The sequence below is a fragment of the Cheilinus undulatus genome, linkage group 22 (assembly GCF_018320785.1).
Source record: "Cheilinus undulatus linkage group 22, ASM1832078v1, whole genome shotgun sequence".
NCBI lineage: Eukaryota > Metazoa > Chordata > Actinopteri > Labriformes > Labridae > Cheilinus > Cheilinus undulatus.
Genome location: NC_054886.1, coordinates 28,578,998 through 28,599,615, shown reverse-complemented (window position 1 = coordinate 28,599,615; position 20,618 = coordinate 28,578,998). Strand labels below are relative to the sequence as shown.

The following is a 20,618-nucleotide window of genomic DNA, read 5'->3' as shown; positions in this document are numbered from 1 at the left end:
CAGATATCCCCTGTTTGATTGGAGGCTCAGCAGCCCTCCTCCACGTGTGCCTCCATCAGGTGCCAGGCTCACTGATAAGCTTCTTGACAGGTGCTTTGTTGGCTCGCTGCCAGTTAGCATTAGCTGCAAGCTAACAGTAGGTTGTTGATAGGCTAATCAGAGTTTAAGTGAGCTAAGGGCTAATGGGAGCAGGAGATTCCAGAGCTAAACAACAGCTAACAATTCACTTAGGACTGAGCTAGCCGCTGGCTAATACGAGCTATCATGACAAAAAAAAAAGAACAGGTTTTAAGTTAAAATAAATAAATGAATTCCTGAGACAAAATTGAATAGCTGACATTTTCAAGGGTTTTTCTTGCCTGATTTCTCTCTGATGTATCATTCAGGTTTGTAGGGTAGTACAAACACCTGTTATAACATTAATCAATGTCATGAAATATCTCATCATACCTGTTATGTAAATATGAGAGGGGTCTCACTGCAGACCACAGATCTCAGATTCCCCTTTAACTGACTACAGCTGTGAGGTGACAGAACTGTCGGAACCAAATGGACATAATTTGGAGGTACACTGTTTTAGATTTTTTTTTCCTGTTAAAGGTGCAGTGTGTAATATTTAGTCTATTAGCATTTAGCAAAACAAGCTTGGTTAAAATGAAACATAACATTTATAAGTAGATTGATCTAAATTAGTGTTGACATCTGATAACAGATTTTTTAAATTTATGTTTTAAATTAACTCAGAATAAGCCTTTTATTCATACATAGGGAGGGTCCCCTCCAAGGAAGCTGCCATCTTGGATTTTTGCATTTTGCTTGTTTCTATGGCACCACAGAAGGAACCAAATAACAGTTAAGCATGTATTGATTTTTAAACTTCACTGGTTCCCACAGTTATCACCAGAGAAATGAGCATCACACTCCAGAATTGACTGTTAGATGTTGAAAGTCCCATTTTTACACACTGTACCTTTAAACTTTATTCACAAATAAATTCTACCAGTTATACTCTTAAAATAAACATCAAGACTGAGCATCATTTCATAAATGAAACATTTCCAATGTCTAATCAGGGATTAAATTATGAATAGACAGGTTCTAGAAGTAGTTAGTTAACAGTAGCTCACTTTAGCTTAGTTAGCTTTCGCTTAAGCTAACATAGCTTCACTAGCTACGTAGTTAATTTTACTGCTAGTGAGACATAAGTTAGACATAAGCCTATATAGCTGCAATAGCTTTAGCGTAACAACTTCAGGTCTAGCTTTAGCAAACAGCATGATCTAACATGGCTTTGTAAGCTTTGGATTTAGCTACATAGCTACATTATCCACGTAGCTTATATAGCTAGCATAGCTTTGTTATGTTAAGACTAAGCTCATTATGTATATAGCCACTATTCATGTAACTACTTCAGGTCTAGCTTTGGCAAAAGTAACATAATCTAATGTAACTTTGTTAGCTTTGGATTTATCTACAAAGCTGCATTACCGATGTAGCTTACATAGCTAGCATAGCTTTGTTTTCTTAAGATTAATCTACATAATGGATATAGCCACTATTTGTGTAACTACTTCAGGTCTAACTTTAGCGAAAGCAGCACATTATAAAGTAACTTCATTAGCTTTTGATTTAGCTACATAGGTAGGATACCCTATTCATGAAATAACTTCAGGTCTAGCTTTAGTGAATGTAGCATAATCTAATGTAGCTTCCTTAGCTTGGATTCAGCTACATAGCTTCATTTCCCACATAGCTTTTATAGCTAGCATAACTTTGGTCAGATCTTAAGATCTAGCTGTATTATGTACATAGCTACGTAGCTACCTTCATTTGCATTACTTTTCACTACATAAGTTATGTATTTTAGATAGTAAATGTAGCTTTGTTACCTAGGTAGCTTACATAATTAACATAGCTTTATTATCTTAAGAATTAGTTGAATTATGTACATAGCTATGTGGCTTGCTTCATTTTCTTTAGCTACATTAGTTATGTAGTTTACATAGCTAATGTAGCTTTGTTAGCTGTGGGTTTAGCTGAATTAATTATGTAGCTACATTATGTACATATGGCTAATGTAGCTTCATTAGCTTTACATTAAGTACGTAGCTACTGTTTTCTATGTATCTAATGTAGCTTTATTTGCTTTAGCTTAGCTGCATTAGTCATGCAGCTATGTTACCTATGTAGCTTACGTAACTAAGGTAGCTTTATTAACTTTGGGTTTAGTTATGTGAACTACACAGTTATGTTATCAGTGCTTACTAAAATAACTTTGTTAGCCTTAGCCTTAGCTACTTTAGCTGTGACTAAGTCCTTTCATGGAGGAAAAGCTTTTTTCTGTGACTGTGTGGCTCATGGCTTTTTAAAAGGGTTTGTTGCTTTAACCCTTACTCTATCCTGATGTTAAGTTTCTTTTTCCTTTTTTGAATTTATGTATTTCAGTTCTGACAGATGTGGTGTTTCACCATTGTTGCTTTCAAGGGGGGCGTCTGAGATCTGAAATCTTCAGTCTGACTGTCTTGAAAAAAGTAGGTCTTATTAACTCTGTTCAAAAACCAAATGTAGCTTCCACTGTCTGAGTAATTGTTCTGTGAAATCCTGGAGTTGTTTCTTCACAGATGATGAGCTAATTTACATGATATGATGATAAATACCAAGCTTTGGACCATAGTTTGTTGTTTAACTTGCTCCATATGTGGCTAATCATGAAAAAATTTGCTTTATGGTGCAGCTCTTCACAATGTTTCCATTAAGATCCACATTAGCTCTTATCAACATCAGTGGCTGTTTGCCATTTTCCAGCCTATTCTGAGCATTGTATATTTAATTACAGTAATCCTCTTGCTTCAAACTTATTAGAGATTCTTACTCAAAGGCATCTCAGCAGGAAACTGGCAAGACTGTGAGCGAGTGGATAGATTTCAAATGAACACAACTTCCTCTGCCAACCAGAATGGGCTCCATCCATCAACTCAGCTGTTTGTTATACAATGCTCTGCGCTGATTCCTCATCCCTGACGTCTGCTGGTGGGAACAGCCAAACAGACCACTTAATATCACTGCTTCTCGACATATGACTTCTTTTTCTGACGACTATGACGTGTTAGATGCTTGTTGTGGGGGACAAGGTGTTCACTGGATTAGGCTGGCAGTGTCCAAAAGTCATGCAAAACTGCGCCAAAGGGGTCAGCCAACCTCGCAAACAGAACATCGAGACAATTGAGAGATCAAGGCTTCACTGTGCTATATCGCCACAGGAGCTTTTTGTCACTTACACAAAAAGAAAGGAGAAGAGACATGGCAACACGCGTGTTTGCCATCAAGCTTGCAGCTAGAAACTTCTTATAATTAAATGTTGTTTTGAGGAGCTGTTGTAAGTTACTTTAGGAGTCAGTGACGGTTAATGTATTCTGTCTTCTATGTATTCAAAGTGAACACTCAGTGATTTCTTATCAGCTCCTCCTGCATCACAGTGTTATACAGTGCTCCGATGTCTTACCCTCCTGATGAAGATGGATCACCTACTGGTCTCACCTCAAACTAAAAGGATTCTAACAATCCACCAAATAACATCTTAACTAGGATTTAGGCTCAAAGTTTGCTTGGTTTGGCCTTGCAGGAGTGCTGTGGTGGCTGCACCAACCTACACGTTACACTCCTTATACCGGTGATACTCAATGTGTGGCTCCAGAGCCACATGTGGCTCTTTTGTGATTATTTTTTGGCTCTTTTATGTCTTCATTTGAAATATTATTCCCCCAGAAAACTATAAAAAGGGACACTTTTTGGCCTTTATCACCATTTTTTGCCATTTTGCACCAATTTAAGCCACCTTATCCCATTAAGTACCACTTTTTCCTACTTTTTTTATCCCGTTTTAGCCACTTTTTACCCATTTCTTGCCATTTTTTTTACTCATTTTGCCACCTTTATCCCTTTTTCACCCATTTAAGCTGTCTTTTACCATTAAATACCTGTTTTTTCCTACTTTTTTTGCCCATTTTGAAACTTTTTTGCAACATTTTACCCATCTTTTTATGCCACTTTTATCCCATTTTTGCCCCTTTTTACCTTTTTTTTGCCCCATTTTCATCCATTTAAGCTACCTTTTTTTTGTGTGCCCATTTTAGCCACTTTTTTGCAACTCTTATCCAATTTTTTAATCCATTTTCACATTTTTTTTGCCACTTTTTACCTATTTAAGCTGCCTTTTGCCATTGAATCGCACTTTTTTCTTCTCTTTTTAGCCATTTTTGCCACCGCTTTTCGCCATTTTCACCCATTTAAGCTATCTTTTTTGCCATTAAATACCACTTTTTTTGTACTTTGTTGCCCATTTTGAAACTTTTTTGCAACATTTTACCCCTCCCCCACCACTTTTATCCAATTTTTGCCCCTTTTCACAATTTTTCTCCCCATTTTCACCAATTTAAGCTTCCTTTTGGCATTGAATATAACTTGTTTCCTAGTTTTTGCCCATTTAGACACTTTTTTGCAACTCTTATCCAATTTTTGACCATTGTCACCTTTTTTTTTCACTTTTCGCCCATTTAAGCTGCCTTTTGCCATTGGATACCACTTGTTTCCTCTCTTTTTGCCCATTTTTGCCACTTCTTTTCACCACTTTCATCCCATTTTTGCCCTTTTTCACCTTTTTTTGCCCCTTTTCACCCATCTCATCTACCTTTTGCCACTAAATACCAATTGTTTCCTGTTTTTTGCCCATTTTTGCCACTCTTCACTGCATTTTGCCCATTTAAGTCACATTTCACAGATTGTGCCACAGTTGGACCATTTTATGCCAATTTTAACTCATTTTTGTCATTTCTCGCCCATTTTTGCTACTTTCTGACCCCTTTTCCTCTCCATTTTCACCCCTTTTCACCCATTTTTTGTTGCTTTTTGACCTTTTCTTGCCACCTTTAACTTATTATTATTGCTACTTGAAGCTGTTTTTGACACTTTTCACCACTTCTATTGTGGCTCTTGCAAAGGTATTTTTCAAGAATTTGGCTCTCTGGTTGAGCAGGTTGAGTAACACTGGTTTATACTGTAAAGCTTCACCAATCATAGTTGAAAACCACTGAAATAATTCACTTAAATTCATTAATAACACACTACGAAAACCTGTGTCTACCACCACCAGACAGGCTCTGACTATGAACCCCAAAGGGAAGAGGAAAAGAGGCCGACCAAAAAAACTCCTGGAGGCAGGATCTCCAGTCTGACACCAAAAGACTGGGACGCACCTGGTTGCAGATAGAGAAGAACGCCAGTGACTGAGTACTCTGGAGGTCCCTTGTTGACAGCCTATACCCCAGTAGGGGTGTCAGGCTAAAGTAAAAAGTGAAGTGAACAATTAATAAGGAAAGAATACTAGTTTCATTAATAAAGTGAAGTGAAAGTAGCCTTACAGTGGGGTAGACTGCCATCATATGCAGACGATATGGTTGTTTATTTTGACTTGGCCTCAATAAAAATGGTTCATACTGGGTGTCTTTTTTTTTTTTACCAAGTAAAGGGAATAACAATTTTGTTTAATATTCTGTCTCGCGTGTGATTTTGATCTCATGACAATGATTCAGAAGTGTTGTAGTGGTGAATTATACCTGCTCCAAATCTGGAGGATAGGGTTCAAAATGTTTACATTGGAGATGATTGAGTTTGAACCAGAAAATGAACTTGAACGAATTTTCAAACCATGTTTACTTTTCCCCTCCACATACCTGGGAAACTGTTGCTTATTTTTGTCATGCTGAATAGATCTTTAGTTCAGACAGCCATTGTGATGTCTGTAAGTGTTTTCTGACACGTTTACTTTCCTATTATCCCATCCTTGCATGTTTGCATATCTTTGCTGCTTTTATCTCTTTCCTCTCCAGACTATTATTTTTAGGAAAAGCTTATAAAGACGTTAATATGCTTCCTTGAGTTTTCCTCTGTGTTGTTCCAGTGGAGTTTACTCGGAGGACATCCTGTCTTAAATAAACATGGGACTTCAGATCCACTCAGTACAATTCCCAGGAGTACTGACATTATCGTCCAGCTGCTGCTGTGGTGAAAGAGGAATATTTGTGATTTCTGAACACCATCTAAGTATAAATCTCTGTGGGTCTCTACATAATGAAAAACGGCCTGAGGAGCACAAATATTAAAGACAGAGAGCAGTGAAGTCCCACAACAACGAGGCTTAAAGTAGCAGACATGCACGGCCTTTTCCTGTCCAAGTGTAGTGTTTATTTTACAGTTAACCCTGGACAGGCCCACAGGGATCTAATCAGGGGAATACACACTGGATGGATTAGAGGGCTGGCTGCAACAAGTGAGAGAAATAAACAAACTGTTAATTTTTTATGCACAGTTATGATGATGTATCGTTTCAATAATGATAGCCAGAACTGTATTTGTATAGATGTCTATAAACAGGAAATATCAATGGAATCAAGAAGTTTAGAGTGGAAAGCAAATGAAAGATTGAAATAATATTACAACATCAATATACATGAGTGTTATTTTAAGCTGGGATGTAAAAGGCTAGTTTTAAGTTTTTAAATACAAGAATAAATGGCTTGCACAACTCAATAATCATTTTTTATAAAACAAATTCCAAAAAACTTGGGACACCGCTTAAACATGTAAACAGAATGCAATGAATTGCAAGTCTCCTAAACTCATATTTACTTACTATAGAACAGGGCTGTGTTTATCATTGTGTGGCATCCTCTTGTCTTTTAATGTCAGTCTGTAACGTCTGAGAAGCGAGGAGACCAGCTGTTAAAGTTTTGGGGGGGGAATGTTGTCCCATTCTTGTCTGATAGCTGCTCAAAAGTTATTTCCTGGGTCTTCTTTGCTGGACTCTTTGGCTTTATGATGTTCCAAATGTTTTCTGTTGGTGAAAGGTCTGGACTACAGGCTGACCAGTTCAGCACCTGGACTGTTCTCTTGTGAAGCCATGCTGTCGTGATGGATGTGGTTTAGCAATGTTGTGCTGAAATAGTCAAGACCTTCCGTGAATGATACGTTGTCTAGATGGGACATATGTTGCTCTAAAACAGGCCTGTAGCGCTACATCATGTAATAACGCCGCATTATGTAATAACCCTAACCATAGGACTTAGTGTGGGCTCCAAGGTATGTCCTACCCAACTACGTTACTCTAACTCTAACCGCTTAGTGACTTATGCCTAAACCTAACCCCCCTTCAGGGCTCTAGAAACACCTAACCTTAACCCTAGGACTTAAGGTGGGCTCCAGGGTATACCCTACTACCTTGCCCTAACCCTAACCGCTTAGTGGCTTACATAATGCAGCGTTATCACATAATGTGGCACTACAAGGCCTATTGAATTAGAGGCCCAGGGGGCCACATGGTGGCCCAGAACCAACCCCCAAATGGCCCAGCCTGTGGTCATGATGCAGAGGGCAACCTGTTTCGCATGTTTTCATAAATTCCCCCAGTATTTCAGTCTGTGAATGCAACACTCCACGTAGCCTAGCAACAGTCAATCTACAATGCACTGCATTGTTTTGAAGCATGGCTAGCAGTGCTGACAGAAGTAGCCCCAGGGTAAGGTGTGACTAAAATTATTATTTATAGAATTTCATTTTATTTTTTCATTCTGTTTATTTTATTTTCCTTCAAGAGAAAAATTTTTTATTTTCCTTCAAGAGATTTGAACATTTCTACTACTTCAGGTTATGTTCAAATCCAGCTCTGTTGTTGTGTTTTATGCACTTTTTCATGTGCTTTTCTCATGTTGCCAAATTTTAAAGGGAAGCTATGAATAAAAGTGCATATTTTTCAACAGATTGGTCTGTATTGGTCCAAATTTGACATTTTAACTGCTTTCTGGGCACCGAACATGTCTGGCCCGGCTACATTTCTTGATTTTAAAATTTGGCCCCCTTGAATTTGTAATTGAATAGCCCTGCTCTAAAACTTCCCATATCCAGGGCACTAATGCAACCCCAACCCCAAGAAGAATTAAAAAAATTTGATTCATGTGACCACAGAACAGTTTTCCATTCTGCCTCAGTCCATTTTAAAGGAGCTTTGGTCCAGACAAGATGCCGGCATTTCTGCCAAAATCTGGCTTCTTTTTTGCATTTGTGGATGGCAAGACCAACTGAGCCCATGCAGTGATTTCTAGAACAGAATCACCTAAGGGCCTGAAGATCATGCATTTCTTAGCCTGTCCCAACTTTTTTGGAACTGGAGCTGTAATCAGAATGTCCATGTACAGACTGATCCTGGTTTTCTCTCCATCATCTGCTATGAAAAGGTGAATAACCTAGGACCAAATGTCCCAACATTTCTGGTGGTCAGTTAACATAGAGACCTGCTGACTGCTGAAGGCCGCACCCGTGCCCTCACTCGTAGGTGAGCAGAGCCAGCAGGAGGTCTGCCAGGTCCCAATGTCCCGGTTTTTGATTAGTAGGGTTAGCTTCAGCTAAGTCCTTGTGTGTAAGAGGCTGGAGGCAGGATTTACAGACCTGCACAGACAGCCTGGGAATGTGTGCGCTGTGTGTTTTGGCTCGAATCTCTCAGTGCTGCCATAATCACCTGGGGAAAAAAGAACATCTCTTTATGAGAGGCTGGGTCACCAACCGCAGAGAGACGAGGGACTGTGTGGCTTTACAGCGAGAGGAAGAAGAGGATGAAGGTGGAAGAAATGCAAATACAGAGCCGTAACATAGGAGGTCTGTGTTTGTATGTTCGCAGTGTAAACAATACTATAGCCAAAGAGTATTATCAACCTATTCTGGTGCGTTAAACTGCTCCAAATCTGCTCTTTATACTATAAACAGAAGCTGGCACTAGTCTTAGAGAAGTATTCTTTCATTTTGATGATGAAAACAGGAAACATGGGATCAGAGAAAAACTCCAGATTATTTTGTTCCCACTGTGAACAAAAGATGAGTTGGTACATTGTGGTTGGGCTTCCTCAGAGCCTTAAATTCCTTTTTGATTTATGGTGGAACAACAACGCCTCAGAGAATCAGAGCAACAAAGTCTCCTTGGTTTACTGGAAGTACTTGGAGATTTAGTTTTCAAACCACTTTTACTAAGTTTTAAAGCAGATATTGCCAAAAGTATTCACTCACCTGCCTTGACTCGCACATAAATTTAAGTGACATCCCATTCTCAATCCATTGGGTTCAATGTGACGTCGGTCCAGCCTTTGCAGCTATAACAGCTTCAACTCTTCTGGGAAGGCTTTCCACAAGGTTTAGGAGTGTGTTTATGGGAATTTTTGACCATTCTTCCAGAAGCACATTTGTGAGGTCACACACTGATGTTGGACGAGAAGGCCTGGCTCTCAGTCTCCACTCTAATTCATCCCAAAGGTGTTCTATCAGCTTGAGGTCAGGACTCTGTGCAGGCCAGTCAAGTTGATCCACACCAAACTCTCTCATCCATGTCTTTATGGACCTTGCTTTGTGCACTGGTGCACAGTCATGTTGGAACAGGAAGGGGTCATCCCCAAACTGTTCCCACAAAGTTGGGAGCATGGAATTGTCCAAAATCTCTTGGTATACTGAAGCATTCAGAGTTCCTTTCACTGGAACTGAGGGGCCAAGCCCAGCACCTGAAAAACAAGCCCACACCATAATCCCCCCTCCACTAAACTTTACACTTGGCACAATGCAGTCAGGCAAGTACCGTTCTCCTGGCAATCGGCAAACCCAGACTCATCCATCAGATTGCCAGATGGAGAAGCATGATTGGTCACTCCAGAGTCCAGTGGTGGCGTGCTTTACATCACTGCATCCGACGCTCTGCATTGCACTTGGTGATGTATGGCTTGGATGCAGCTGCTCGGCCATGGAAACCCATTCCATGAAGCTCTCTACGCACTGTTCTTGAGCTAATCTGAAGGCCGCATGAAGTTTGGAGGTCTGTAGCGATTGATTCTGCAGAAAGTTGGCGACCTCTGCGCACTATGCGCCTCAGCATTCAATGCCTCAACGTTCTGTCTGTCACATCTCTACGGGCCAATCAGAGCAACAAAACACGTGACGTAGCCGCTATCAAGCTGTGCGTGCGCAGCTACCGATGAATAACATGAAACATGGCAACTATAGACATGTAAGTACTCGACTTTTGTCATTTTTGAAAAGAAAACAACTCACTGCTGTTCTTTGTTCTTCTTTTAACGAAGAGATGTCATCAAGTTCTGATAAAACTGGCGCTTTAGCAGCATCCACGCTAATCTCTTCCTCCATAACTGCACCAGTTCTTGCTGCTGCTTGTTTACGTCATGACTCTGCTGCGCCTGAAAGTACTGCCCCTCATCGCTGATTGGTCCTGTCACTTTCTAACCGGGCCCAAACGGTTCAGATGGGAGCTTTGCAAGATGGATTCACCAGTGAAAAACAAGAAAAGGGGCGTATCCATCTGCTTTGCAAGGTTAGCTTAGAGCCCCTTTAACCAATTTTGCCACTATTATTTGCCACTTAACATCAAATTTTACACAATTTGGACCCATTTTTCCTCTTTTAACCCACTTTTGCCACTTTACAGCAATTTTGCCAAATTCTAATCCATTTTCATCACTTTCTCCCCACCCATTTTTACCACCTTAAACCCATTTTTATCCATTTTAAACCCTGCCTACCACCTTTTCTGCCTGTTTTTGCCACTTCTAAACCAATACTTTCTACTTTCTGTCTGTTGATGTCACTGATGACCAATCATTGCCACTATTAACCCCTTATTTACCACTTTTTACACCCACTTTAACCAAATTTCAGTATTTGTTATGCCCATTTTTGTCAGATTAACCAATTTTTGACTTAGTTAACCCATTTCTCCACTTTTAAACCCCATTTTGCCCAATTTTCTGAACCACTTTTTAATTCCACTTTGCTATGTTTGCATAAGTTTTTACAACTTGAACCCATTTTTGACACTTTTTGCTCTTTTTTTTTTGCCACACCTAACCCATTTCTGCTACTTCCAAAATCCCATCTCACCACCTTTTCCTCAGGTTTTTGCCATTTTGTAAACCATTTTGATTTTGTTTTTAAGAGAATGGATTAACTTTTTAAGAAGGCTATATTCTACAGCACCAATGAATAAGATGATAGGATAAGAAGATTTATTTTGATAAGACTGGTTATTATTCTGGTTGAATATGAAATATTGATATCACAGCCTAACTTTACAGTGGACCATGATTTTGCTGACCCACATGAGTGCCCACCCCCCCGCAACAGCGCTAACCCTGTGCAGCCGTGCAGCCCAGGTTAGTAACAGCAGTGTAAATAAAGCAAGATTAGCCTACTGTCTGTGAGAGCTGAGGGAAGTGGGCTGCTTTTTTTTTTACTTTCAAGAGATCAGGAAACAATTTCCCCCCATATATTAGATGTCGTAGGTCAAAGGTCAAGAATCATGTGCAAAGCTGTGTGTAATCTTACAGCACATCATGCTTACGTAAACATGATAAAAATAGACATCATATAAATTTGGGGACTTCCAGTAATCAGGGTTTGTAAGTGAAAAGATTCTTCTGACGGAGATGTGTTGCGTTGGCAGGATGACACAGAATGACCATGGCGCACATCCTCATTGTTTGTGGTCATTCATTATGAAGTTTATGCTAAAACAACTCTGGCTAATGAAGCTCAGCCTTGACTCACTGAGCACTCTGAATCACTGTCCAGCCCTTATAAACACAGCATGTTAAGCATGCTGGACCATTAGTGGTAAAAGCCGCTAGAGTCAGTCGGGGTGTTGCTTTAGGAGGACAGAGGGACTTTGTGTTGGATGATAATATTTACCGTCATAAAGAGCCTGAGGGTGTCGGGTTAAACCGGGACTTCAGGGAAACTCAGATGATCACAAAGACAAACTGAGGCCAGAGATGGTTTAATGTTTGACCGCAAATGGTGATATTTATGGGATGAACTCACCTCGCTCTTTCTTCTCCTTTGAAAACGAGTCGAACTTCCTGCGTAGAGATTTTCTCCGCTTGCGTGTTTCTGAAAAGAAGAGAAGAGAAGGTCGACATCAATAAAACAGTTTAAGAGACAACAATAGTGATGTGTTCAGGGACATCTGACTTTCATTATAAGAAAATCTGCAATGAAAACCCACGTGTGCCCTCCACTGAAGAGAGATAAAGGACTATTTCACATGTTTTTAGCTTGTTCTTTAATCAACCCTACATGAACCTTAATCATCACCTTCTACTCTAAAATACAAACACTGTGAACCTGAGGCGCCCTCATTAGGGCCGTTTTCCTCTTCCTCTCTCCTTTGTTTATTATGTCTCCATCCTGAGTGCTTGTACCTCTTCCTTACCTCTGAGAATAGAGCAAAGCCTTTCAATAGACCGACCTCTGCTGTTTGTTTGAATAGTCCTTCACTTAATAGCTGCACGCTGGCCTCGACATGGAAGACTGATAAATGCACGCATGTGAGCATTTATAAAGACACAACCTAAACTTGACACATACAATATGTTCCAAAAAAGCTGGGACAAGGGGCAAAAAAACAAAAAACAAAAACAAAACTAGGAAAGAGAAACAATACACACAACCTGAATTTGATAAATGCAACTTGTTCCAAAAAAGTTGGGACAGGGGGCATTAAAATACTGTAAAAATGGTTGAAAGCAGAAAAATTATACACAACCAAAATTTGATGCCTGCAACATATTCCACAAAAGATAGGAGGGTGGCATGAAATACTGGGAAAGTTGTGGAATGATAGAAACTATACAAACGACCTGAATTTAAGGCCTGCAGCATATTCCAAAAAAGACATGGGCAAAAATATAAATAACTGGTGATGTTCTGAAATGCTCAGAAACTAAACATAAAATCTGACTTTGATACCTGCAACATGTTCTAAAAAAGTTGGAACAAGGTTAAAAAATGTGGAAGTTGTGGAATGCTGAGAAACTATACAAATGATCTCAATTTTATACTCACAACATGTTCCAAAAAATTGAGACGACGGCATAAACATGTTAGTAAACTTGTGGAATGATCAGAAACTTTACAAACAACCTGGATTTGATACCTGCAGCACTGTCTTGAAAAAATGGTACAGGGGAAACCAAAACAAAAGAACTGGGAACATTCTGGAATGCTAAGAAACTATATACACAACCTGATTTGGATACTTGCAACATGTTCCAAAAGGTTGGAACAAGGGCATTAAAATTCTTGGAAAGATGTTGAATGCTCAGAAACTATACATACAATCTGAATTGGATGCCTGCAACATGTTCCAAAAAAGTTGGGACAGGGTTAAAAAATGGGAAAGTTGTGTAATGATCAGAAACTATACAAACAACCTGAATTTGATGCCTGCAGTGTGTTCCAAAAAAGTTGGGACAGATGCAAGGAAAAAAAAAAAAGAAAAAAAATGGAAAAGTTGGGGAATGTGCAGAAACTGTACCTGCAATCTGATTTTGATACCTGCAACATGTTCCAAAAATGTTGGGACAGGGTTAAAAAATGGGAAAGTGCTGGAATGCTCAGGAACTGTACACACAACTGGAATTTAATACCTGCAACATGTTCTTAAAACATTGTGACCGGGGCATGAAAATACTGGGAAAGTTGTGGAATGATCAGAAACTTTACAAACAACCTGAATTTAAACCTGCAGCATGCTGCAAAAGAGTTAGGACAAAGGCAACAAAAACTGGGAACATTCTTGACTGCTGAGAAACTATACACTAACCTGATTTGGATATCTGCATCTTGTTCTAAAAAAGTTGGGGCAGGGTTAAAAATCAGAATTTGAAACCTACAACATATTCCAAAAAAGCAGGGATAGGGATATACAAATACTGAAAATATGTGGAGTGCTGAGGAACTATCCGACAACCTAAATCTGATACCTACAATATAATCTGTAAAAGTTGGCACAGGGGCACAAAAAGGATGGAAAAGTTGAGGAATAATCTGAAGCTATACACACAATTTCCTTTTTTGGAATTCTTGTTTGTACAATATTAACATATTTTACTGCATAGTTTTAGTTGGATTTGGCACACACCTACACATGGTTTAAGGGTTAACTGATTAAATTATTGAGGTCAAAGGTCACAGCTGCCTTACCTATCATGAGGTTCCTACCAATCACAGTAAAAGCCACATAGCCTTTCTTCTCTACCCACCACTGTGCTCTCACTGTCCTGCTTTTCTGTACATATAAAATCCAGGCATTTAGTCTAGTCATAAGTGTATATTATTTATGACAAATCATGTAAAATATCTTTAGCACAGCAGTACTGAGGTTTCATGGCAATAAAACATCCTGGAAATGTCACAATTCAGCTTTAAGCTTATGCCCTTATGTTAGATTGTAAAATGTACACATAAGAGCATGCTGCTGTAGCAGCAGCTCTCTCAGAGAGGGTTTTTACAGTGACTACTCTATTTTTATTCCTCTTGTTTTACAAGCTCGACATCCTCCCACTCTGGCCAGGTTTACGCTGAAGAAGAACAAGTCATTGTTTGCGTTTCTAAAGCCGCTGTTTAGTAAGCACTGATTCAAGGGTGGCTGCTTTTCCTATTAAGGAGCAGATGGAGTCCTCTGCATCACAGAATGTGTCACCAAGTATATTCTCAACCATTAGAAATAAGAAAGATGTTGTTTTATCTCCTATTTAGCCCCAGTGAGTAAGAAAAGCAGACCTTTGGTGTTTATGTTCCTGTGATTCAGTGTTTATGTACTTTAGTGCGTGTAGGTCGTATTCTCATGACTGCAGGAAATTAGAGTTTATTTGCAAAGCTCACAGCCCCTCCCACCGTGCACATGGCACATCACGCTAAGCTAATCTCTTAGCGACGTTCCTTCGACAGCACTCTGAGTGTTTTGCACTCAATTTCTGATTACATAACACACATTCACAGAGAGCTGAGATGACAGATTAATGCGAACTCAGAGGAGCAAACAGCTGAAGTTTCCAAGTATAACAGACTTCTGAAGACCTTTTCTGATGTTTGGATATTATTCATAGCTAGAGTAAGATTTTGCAAAAATGCACTGCTGCGATGCATCACAGGAATATCACTAAATTGTAGAAAACTGGTAATCATTCCTCACGTCATGATATTTCACAGCTGCTTTCTAAATCAAACACAGATGCATCAGTAAGATCTAGATAAAGTTTTAGTAAATACAGCGGCTCAGTGGTGACATTATAATAGCTAAAGTGAGTGAAATTAAACACAGGGGCTGTAGGTTTTGCTGCTCACAGAAGATAAACCTGCAAAGTTGATGGATTGGCCAGATTCCATGTCTGTCATAAGATTCAGACTGGACAGACGGATCAACATCACTTAAGGAGTCCAAAGCAGTAGCTATGGGCGGGGCTTAGTTGTACTTCAAGATGGTAAACAATGGTGACAACTGTAGCAGTTAGCTTTAGTATAGCAGCATTTTATCAGCACTGAACAACATTTCTTCATCACCCCAGCCAGCATGTCCTTGTGGGTCCCATATGGCAGTGGTTCTCAACGTTGGGGACGGGACCCCATTGGGGGTCCTGAGACACTAAGAGGGGGTCTCCATATGCCTTTTAAAAATAGGAATATTTTTCAAATGACACTTTTGCCACTTTAGAGCAATTTTGCCAAATTTTAATGTTTCAATAACCTTTTTCCACCAATTTTTTTTTCCAATTTTAACACATTTTTGCCACTTAGAACCCATTTTTGTCCATTTTAAACCTTTTCCACTACTTTTTTCTACCTGTTTTTACAATTTCATAACAAGTTCTTGCCACTTTCTGCCTTTTGGTGCCTGTGTTGACCCATTGATACCACTTTTAACGACTTTTTACGCCAATTTTTGCCCATTTTTGCATACTTTACTGTTTGTTATGCCCATTTTGCCAGTTTAACCCATTTCTGCCAATTTCTGCCCATTTTTTCTGCCTCAGCTGACCCATTCTTGCCAGTTTAAAACACTTTTTCATCCCATTTGACCAAATTTTCAACGCATTTTTGCCACTTTAAACCCATTTGGGCCACTTTTTAATTCCATTCTTCTTCTGCAAAGGGTTTCACATTTTGAAGAAGGCTATTCACTATGGCACAAATAATAAAAATTATCTTTATTTGATAAAAGTGGTTATAATTAAGGTTAGCTATAAAATATTGTGATCACAGCTTAACTTTACAAGAGAACATGATTTTGCTGACCTCCATAGTCCCCCAGTCTGGCTGGGCCCCAGAAAGCACTCTCCTTTATTCTTGTAACCATTTTATCTGACCTGAACTTATTGTCTTTAAAAGCTTGTAAATAATCAACCCTGTGGTGCACAGTCAAGCTCTGAACATCCTTTTACCCAGGGCAACCTGGGCTTTAAAAAAAAGGTCCAGTAATGCAACTTGCATTTTATAAAAGTTATGGGACTTTAAAGACAAAAGAATAAACTAAACAGAAATTTAAAAAATTAAAAAATTATGTAAGAAACACAGAAAACATTGATCACTAATATTTTTCTGCACAATTATGCTCTCATCTCTCTGGGACTGAACAATTAAAAAATAGTCCTTCTATGACAGTAACTATTCTTCAGAATATCCCTGTTTTTACAAAAAAAAAAAAAAAAAAAAAAAAGACCTTGCACATTTGGGAATTTGAGACATTATTTAGAACAGTTCTTATACCTGGCACAGAGGGACAAGTCACAGCCTCTCTGTGTCTTTTTCTCTCTATTATGAGTCCTTCAGGCTCTCTTATCTCCTCTCTAAGTGTGTATGCACTAGCTGCAAGAATGATTAAAAAATGGATTGAAAAAGATGTTCAATATCAGAGTTACTAGTGTGGCTTTCATCTTTAAAGACCTTGGGAGGTCACCCAAGTTCCAGGCTTGCTAAACCATCTTTTGTAAGAGCTACAAAGGTGTGGGTAGCATCTTTACAGCGGCACAACTGAGAGCAAGGAAGTGGCTATGATTTATGGTTTAAAATTTATTCAGCTTTTTTATTTATGACAATATTGGCCTCACAGGGTTAAAAAGACACCTTAGCTGATTACAGACCCACATCTAACCTTCCTTTAATCACTAAGATCCTTGAGAGAGGAGCGTCCAATCAGTGCAGTGACTTTCTTCAAGTGGAAGACTTTCACTCAGGATTCAGAGTCCACCATAGAACTGAAACTGCATTAGTTAAAATGACTTCTGATCTTGGACACTGAAGACCTGCTCCTATGGATCTGCCAGCTTCATCTACAAACATCCTCCTTTCTTATTATCATTATTACAATAGACATATTGAATCTATAAGCAAATCTACTTAAACTGCTATGATTAATTATAGTCATCTACATATTATCGTTCTTGCTGCTAATGCTAATTTAGCAATGCTCTAGTTTACATCAGTCATGGCTGTTTTTGCTAATTCTTCACATACTGCTATCAGCATTATTGCTGTTACAGCCAAATCCTGCAAAATAGACGTTTATGGCTACAACCGCCATAAATCTGTCCTCTCTCTGTTGTTTTGTTGTTTCTCTTGTCCCTCTTTCTGCCTCCCCCTCTTCTCTCTTCCTGTTTCCCCCCAACTCCCCCTCCTTTTCCAACCTCAGTGCAGCTTCAGCAGAGGACTGTCAGCATGAGTCTGGTTCTGCTCTAGATTCCTGACCATTAAAGGACAGGTTTTCTTGTCACTGTGGAGAGGCTAGCGCTGAACTCATAGTGATTAACGTTGGGTCTTTCTAAGAGTATGGTCTAGATGTGCCCTCTAAAGTGTCTTGTGATTAATTCAGTAATGAATTGGCACAGAATAAATAATGATTGATTGATTGATTTTTAAAATGGAATCTAATGAGGGTTTCTTGACTTTCGGGCAGCCTCAAGTGGACACTTAAGGAACTGCAGGTTGGCTGCAGCTTAAAAACAACTGGTTTATTACTTGTAAATTAAACAGTTGCTGTTGTTTCTTAATCTCAGAGTTAATGTTGAATTTTTTGAGATTCCTACTCTATCCGATCAACATCTGATATCTAACATACAGTTATAAGTAAAGCATGGCTTTCTGACTTTAAGGAGCAGGAACCAGAAATGTTTTGGCATGTCTGCTGAAGAATGATTATTTTCAGCTGCTTGTTTCATGTTTAGTGTGAACACTGGAAAAAGAAGGCTCCTTTAGAAGTGAGGGAAGAAAAAGCAAGGAAAGAGAAGCAAATAAAGAAGAGAAGATCAGAGGAAAAGAGAGAGTTAGTTTGGAGTCCCTGAAGTGGAGGCTTCCAGAGAACGGGGCATGAGAATGAACTTTTCTAAATCACCAAATAAGAGCAGATCTGTCTCACTAGTACTAACACATTCAAGGAAGAATTTACCAGACCTCTCCAATAAAACTACACACTCTGACACACAGGTATGAAAACACACATGAAGTTTGGCATGATTATTGGCATGGGTTCCAAATCTGTCCGAGGGAAAAGAGAAAAAAAAAGATTATAAGAGAAGAAGGGGTAAGATGGGATGAAAAGGGATCTGTTTGGATGGAAAGAGAAACAGAAGTGTTATAAAAGAAGCTCCAGAGACGGAGGGAGCACGGCAGGAGGTCATACCAAGACCATGACCGACTTTGTGGACCGAGGAGATTTTACCCCGGGGTGACACAGAGGACGAATATTCCCACACTTACTGACAGAAAGCTTTGTTTCAGAGAAAGACAGGAGGGTTTTAGGGTTGTGGATTCTGATTCATCATACTTTTAACCATATTAATGCGAAAAGGATATACAGTTTTACTTGGCAGAGAAAAACTGCTTAAAAGATGCTCCCTGGGTTAGTCGAGCAGCATGCTTTGACTTCCCAGGGCATTAGTTCAAAAGCAATAAATCCACCCAGAATCTGAATATGAGGGTGCAACAAGGTCTACGCTATAAAGGAGGTAGCTGGGGTGGAGGAGGTTAAGCTTTGCCAGCAGCACTTTGGATCAGCTGACCATCAGCTGATCACGACTGGGCGTATGACTACTGTTTCCTGCAAAGCTAGGCTTTATTTATAGATGCTTAAGGAAAAGATAAAGGCTATCCTTCATCCTGGAAAAACTTAGATTTGGTAATACTCCTGGGAATCTCATTCCCTAAGAAGTAAGGTTAACACTAACTTGAACTCGTGTATATCAGCATTGCTTTTATAACATTCATGATGGTCCTGTGTGGCCTCATCTTCTAGAAGCTTCCATCCCAGTGGAAACTGTGTTTATTATTGTCTTTTACAAGCTCCACTTCCTCCCTCTTAAACCAGGTTGACATGGGTTTCAGGCATTGTTTTGCTAAGTGTAACTAGTGTTTACAAAAACTTCAAAAAGTGAATCTGGGCTCCTATTCTTATTAGTGAACACATGTGACGAGTACAGCCTGTTCCACAGAGAATGCAGGATGTTTTTTTCTCGTTCAGCTTGTTCACAGGAACTAAATCCTCGATTTTCCTCTGGTTATTTGAAATTTTATATAAAACTTCCAAAACTTTCCTATTGATATTGCATATTTGCCTCTTATTGTTGTATACTGGGATGTTTCTATCAATGCAATTTACATTTACCTTTGAAAAACTCAATAAATGCCTTTCACTGTTGCACATTTGCGTTCAATGTGGCATACTTGTCTTTAAGTGTTGAACGTCTGCTGGTTAGAATTGCGCATTTGCCTTTGAATATTGCTCAAATTTGGCCTGTTATTCGTACATAAATATGTCTTTCGATGTTGCACATTTCCCTTCATTAATGCACACTTATTTTGTAAGTGCGGAACATTTTTTAGTAAGTATTGCACATTGGTCCTCAATTCTTGCAAATTTGCCTTTCAGTGTTGCACATTTGCTTCATTCTTTTGCACATTAGCCTGTATTATTGCAGATGTGCCTGTTATCTTCTAACTGCACTGTTGGCTTGCTATTTCACATTTGCATCTGTAAATTTGTAAAAACTATCTAAATAAATAAACTGCATATTTGCCTCTAATTGTTGCATATAGGGTTCATATTTGAAAAGCTCAAAAAATGTCTCTCAGTGTTGCACATTTGCCTTCATTATGGCATACTTGTCTTAAAGCGCTGAACATTTCCTGATTAGTATTGCACATTTGCCTTTATTGACTATATTCTTTCTTTTGTTTCACATAAGTCTCTACATTTCACATTTGTACTTTATTGTTGCAATTTTGCATTTTCATATTTTTATAAAATTCTACTCTCTGCATTTATCCACACACATGCCCCGATTTCCTCCTGTGTCTATAAGTATTGCATATTTGCCTTTAATTCTTGCAAATTAGCCATTATTGACCATATGCTGTTAGAACATTCATGATGGTTCTGTGTGGCCTCATCTTCTAGCAGCGTCCATCCCAGTGGAAACTGTGTTTATTATTGTCTTTTACAAGCTCCACTTCCTCCCTCTTAAACCAGGTTGACATGGGTTTCAGGCATTGTTTTGCTAAGTGTAACTAGTGCTTACAAAAACTTCAAAAAGTGAATCTGGGCTCTTTTTCTAATTAGTGATCACATGCGACGAGTACAGCCTGTTCCACAGAGAACATGTGGGATGTTTTTCTCTCGTTCAGCTTGTTCATAGAACTAAATCCTCGATTTTCCCTGGGTTATATGACATTTTATATAAAACTTCCAA

General features: G+C 39.1%; 1 protein-coding gene across 3 annotated transcripts in view; it reads right to left on the bottom strand.

Moving 5' to 3' along the window:
* arhgap36 (Rho GTPase activating protein 36) overlaps positions 1 to 20,618 on the bottom strand; it is a 125,961-nt gene that overhangs the window by 28,196 nt on the left and 77,147 nt on the right. For all 3 annotated transcript variants that reach the window (XM_041779679.1, XM_041779680.1, XM_041779681.1), the window contains one exon: positions 11,920 to 11,988. In XM_041779679.1, coding sequence (XP_041635613.1) covers positions 11,920 to 11,988 — 69 coding nt within the window. The remainder of the gene's footprint in view (positions 1 to 11,919; positions 11,989 to 20,618) is intronic.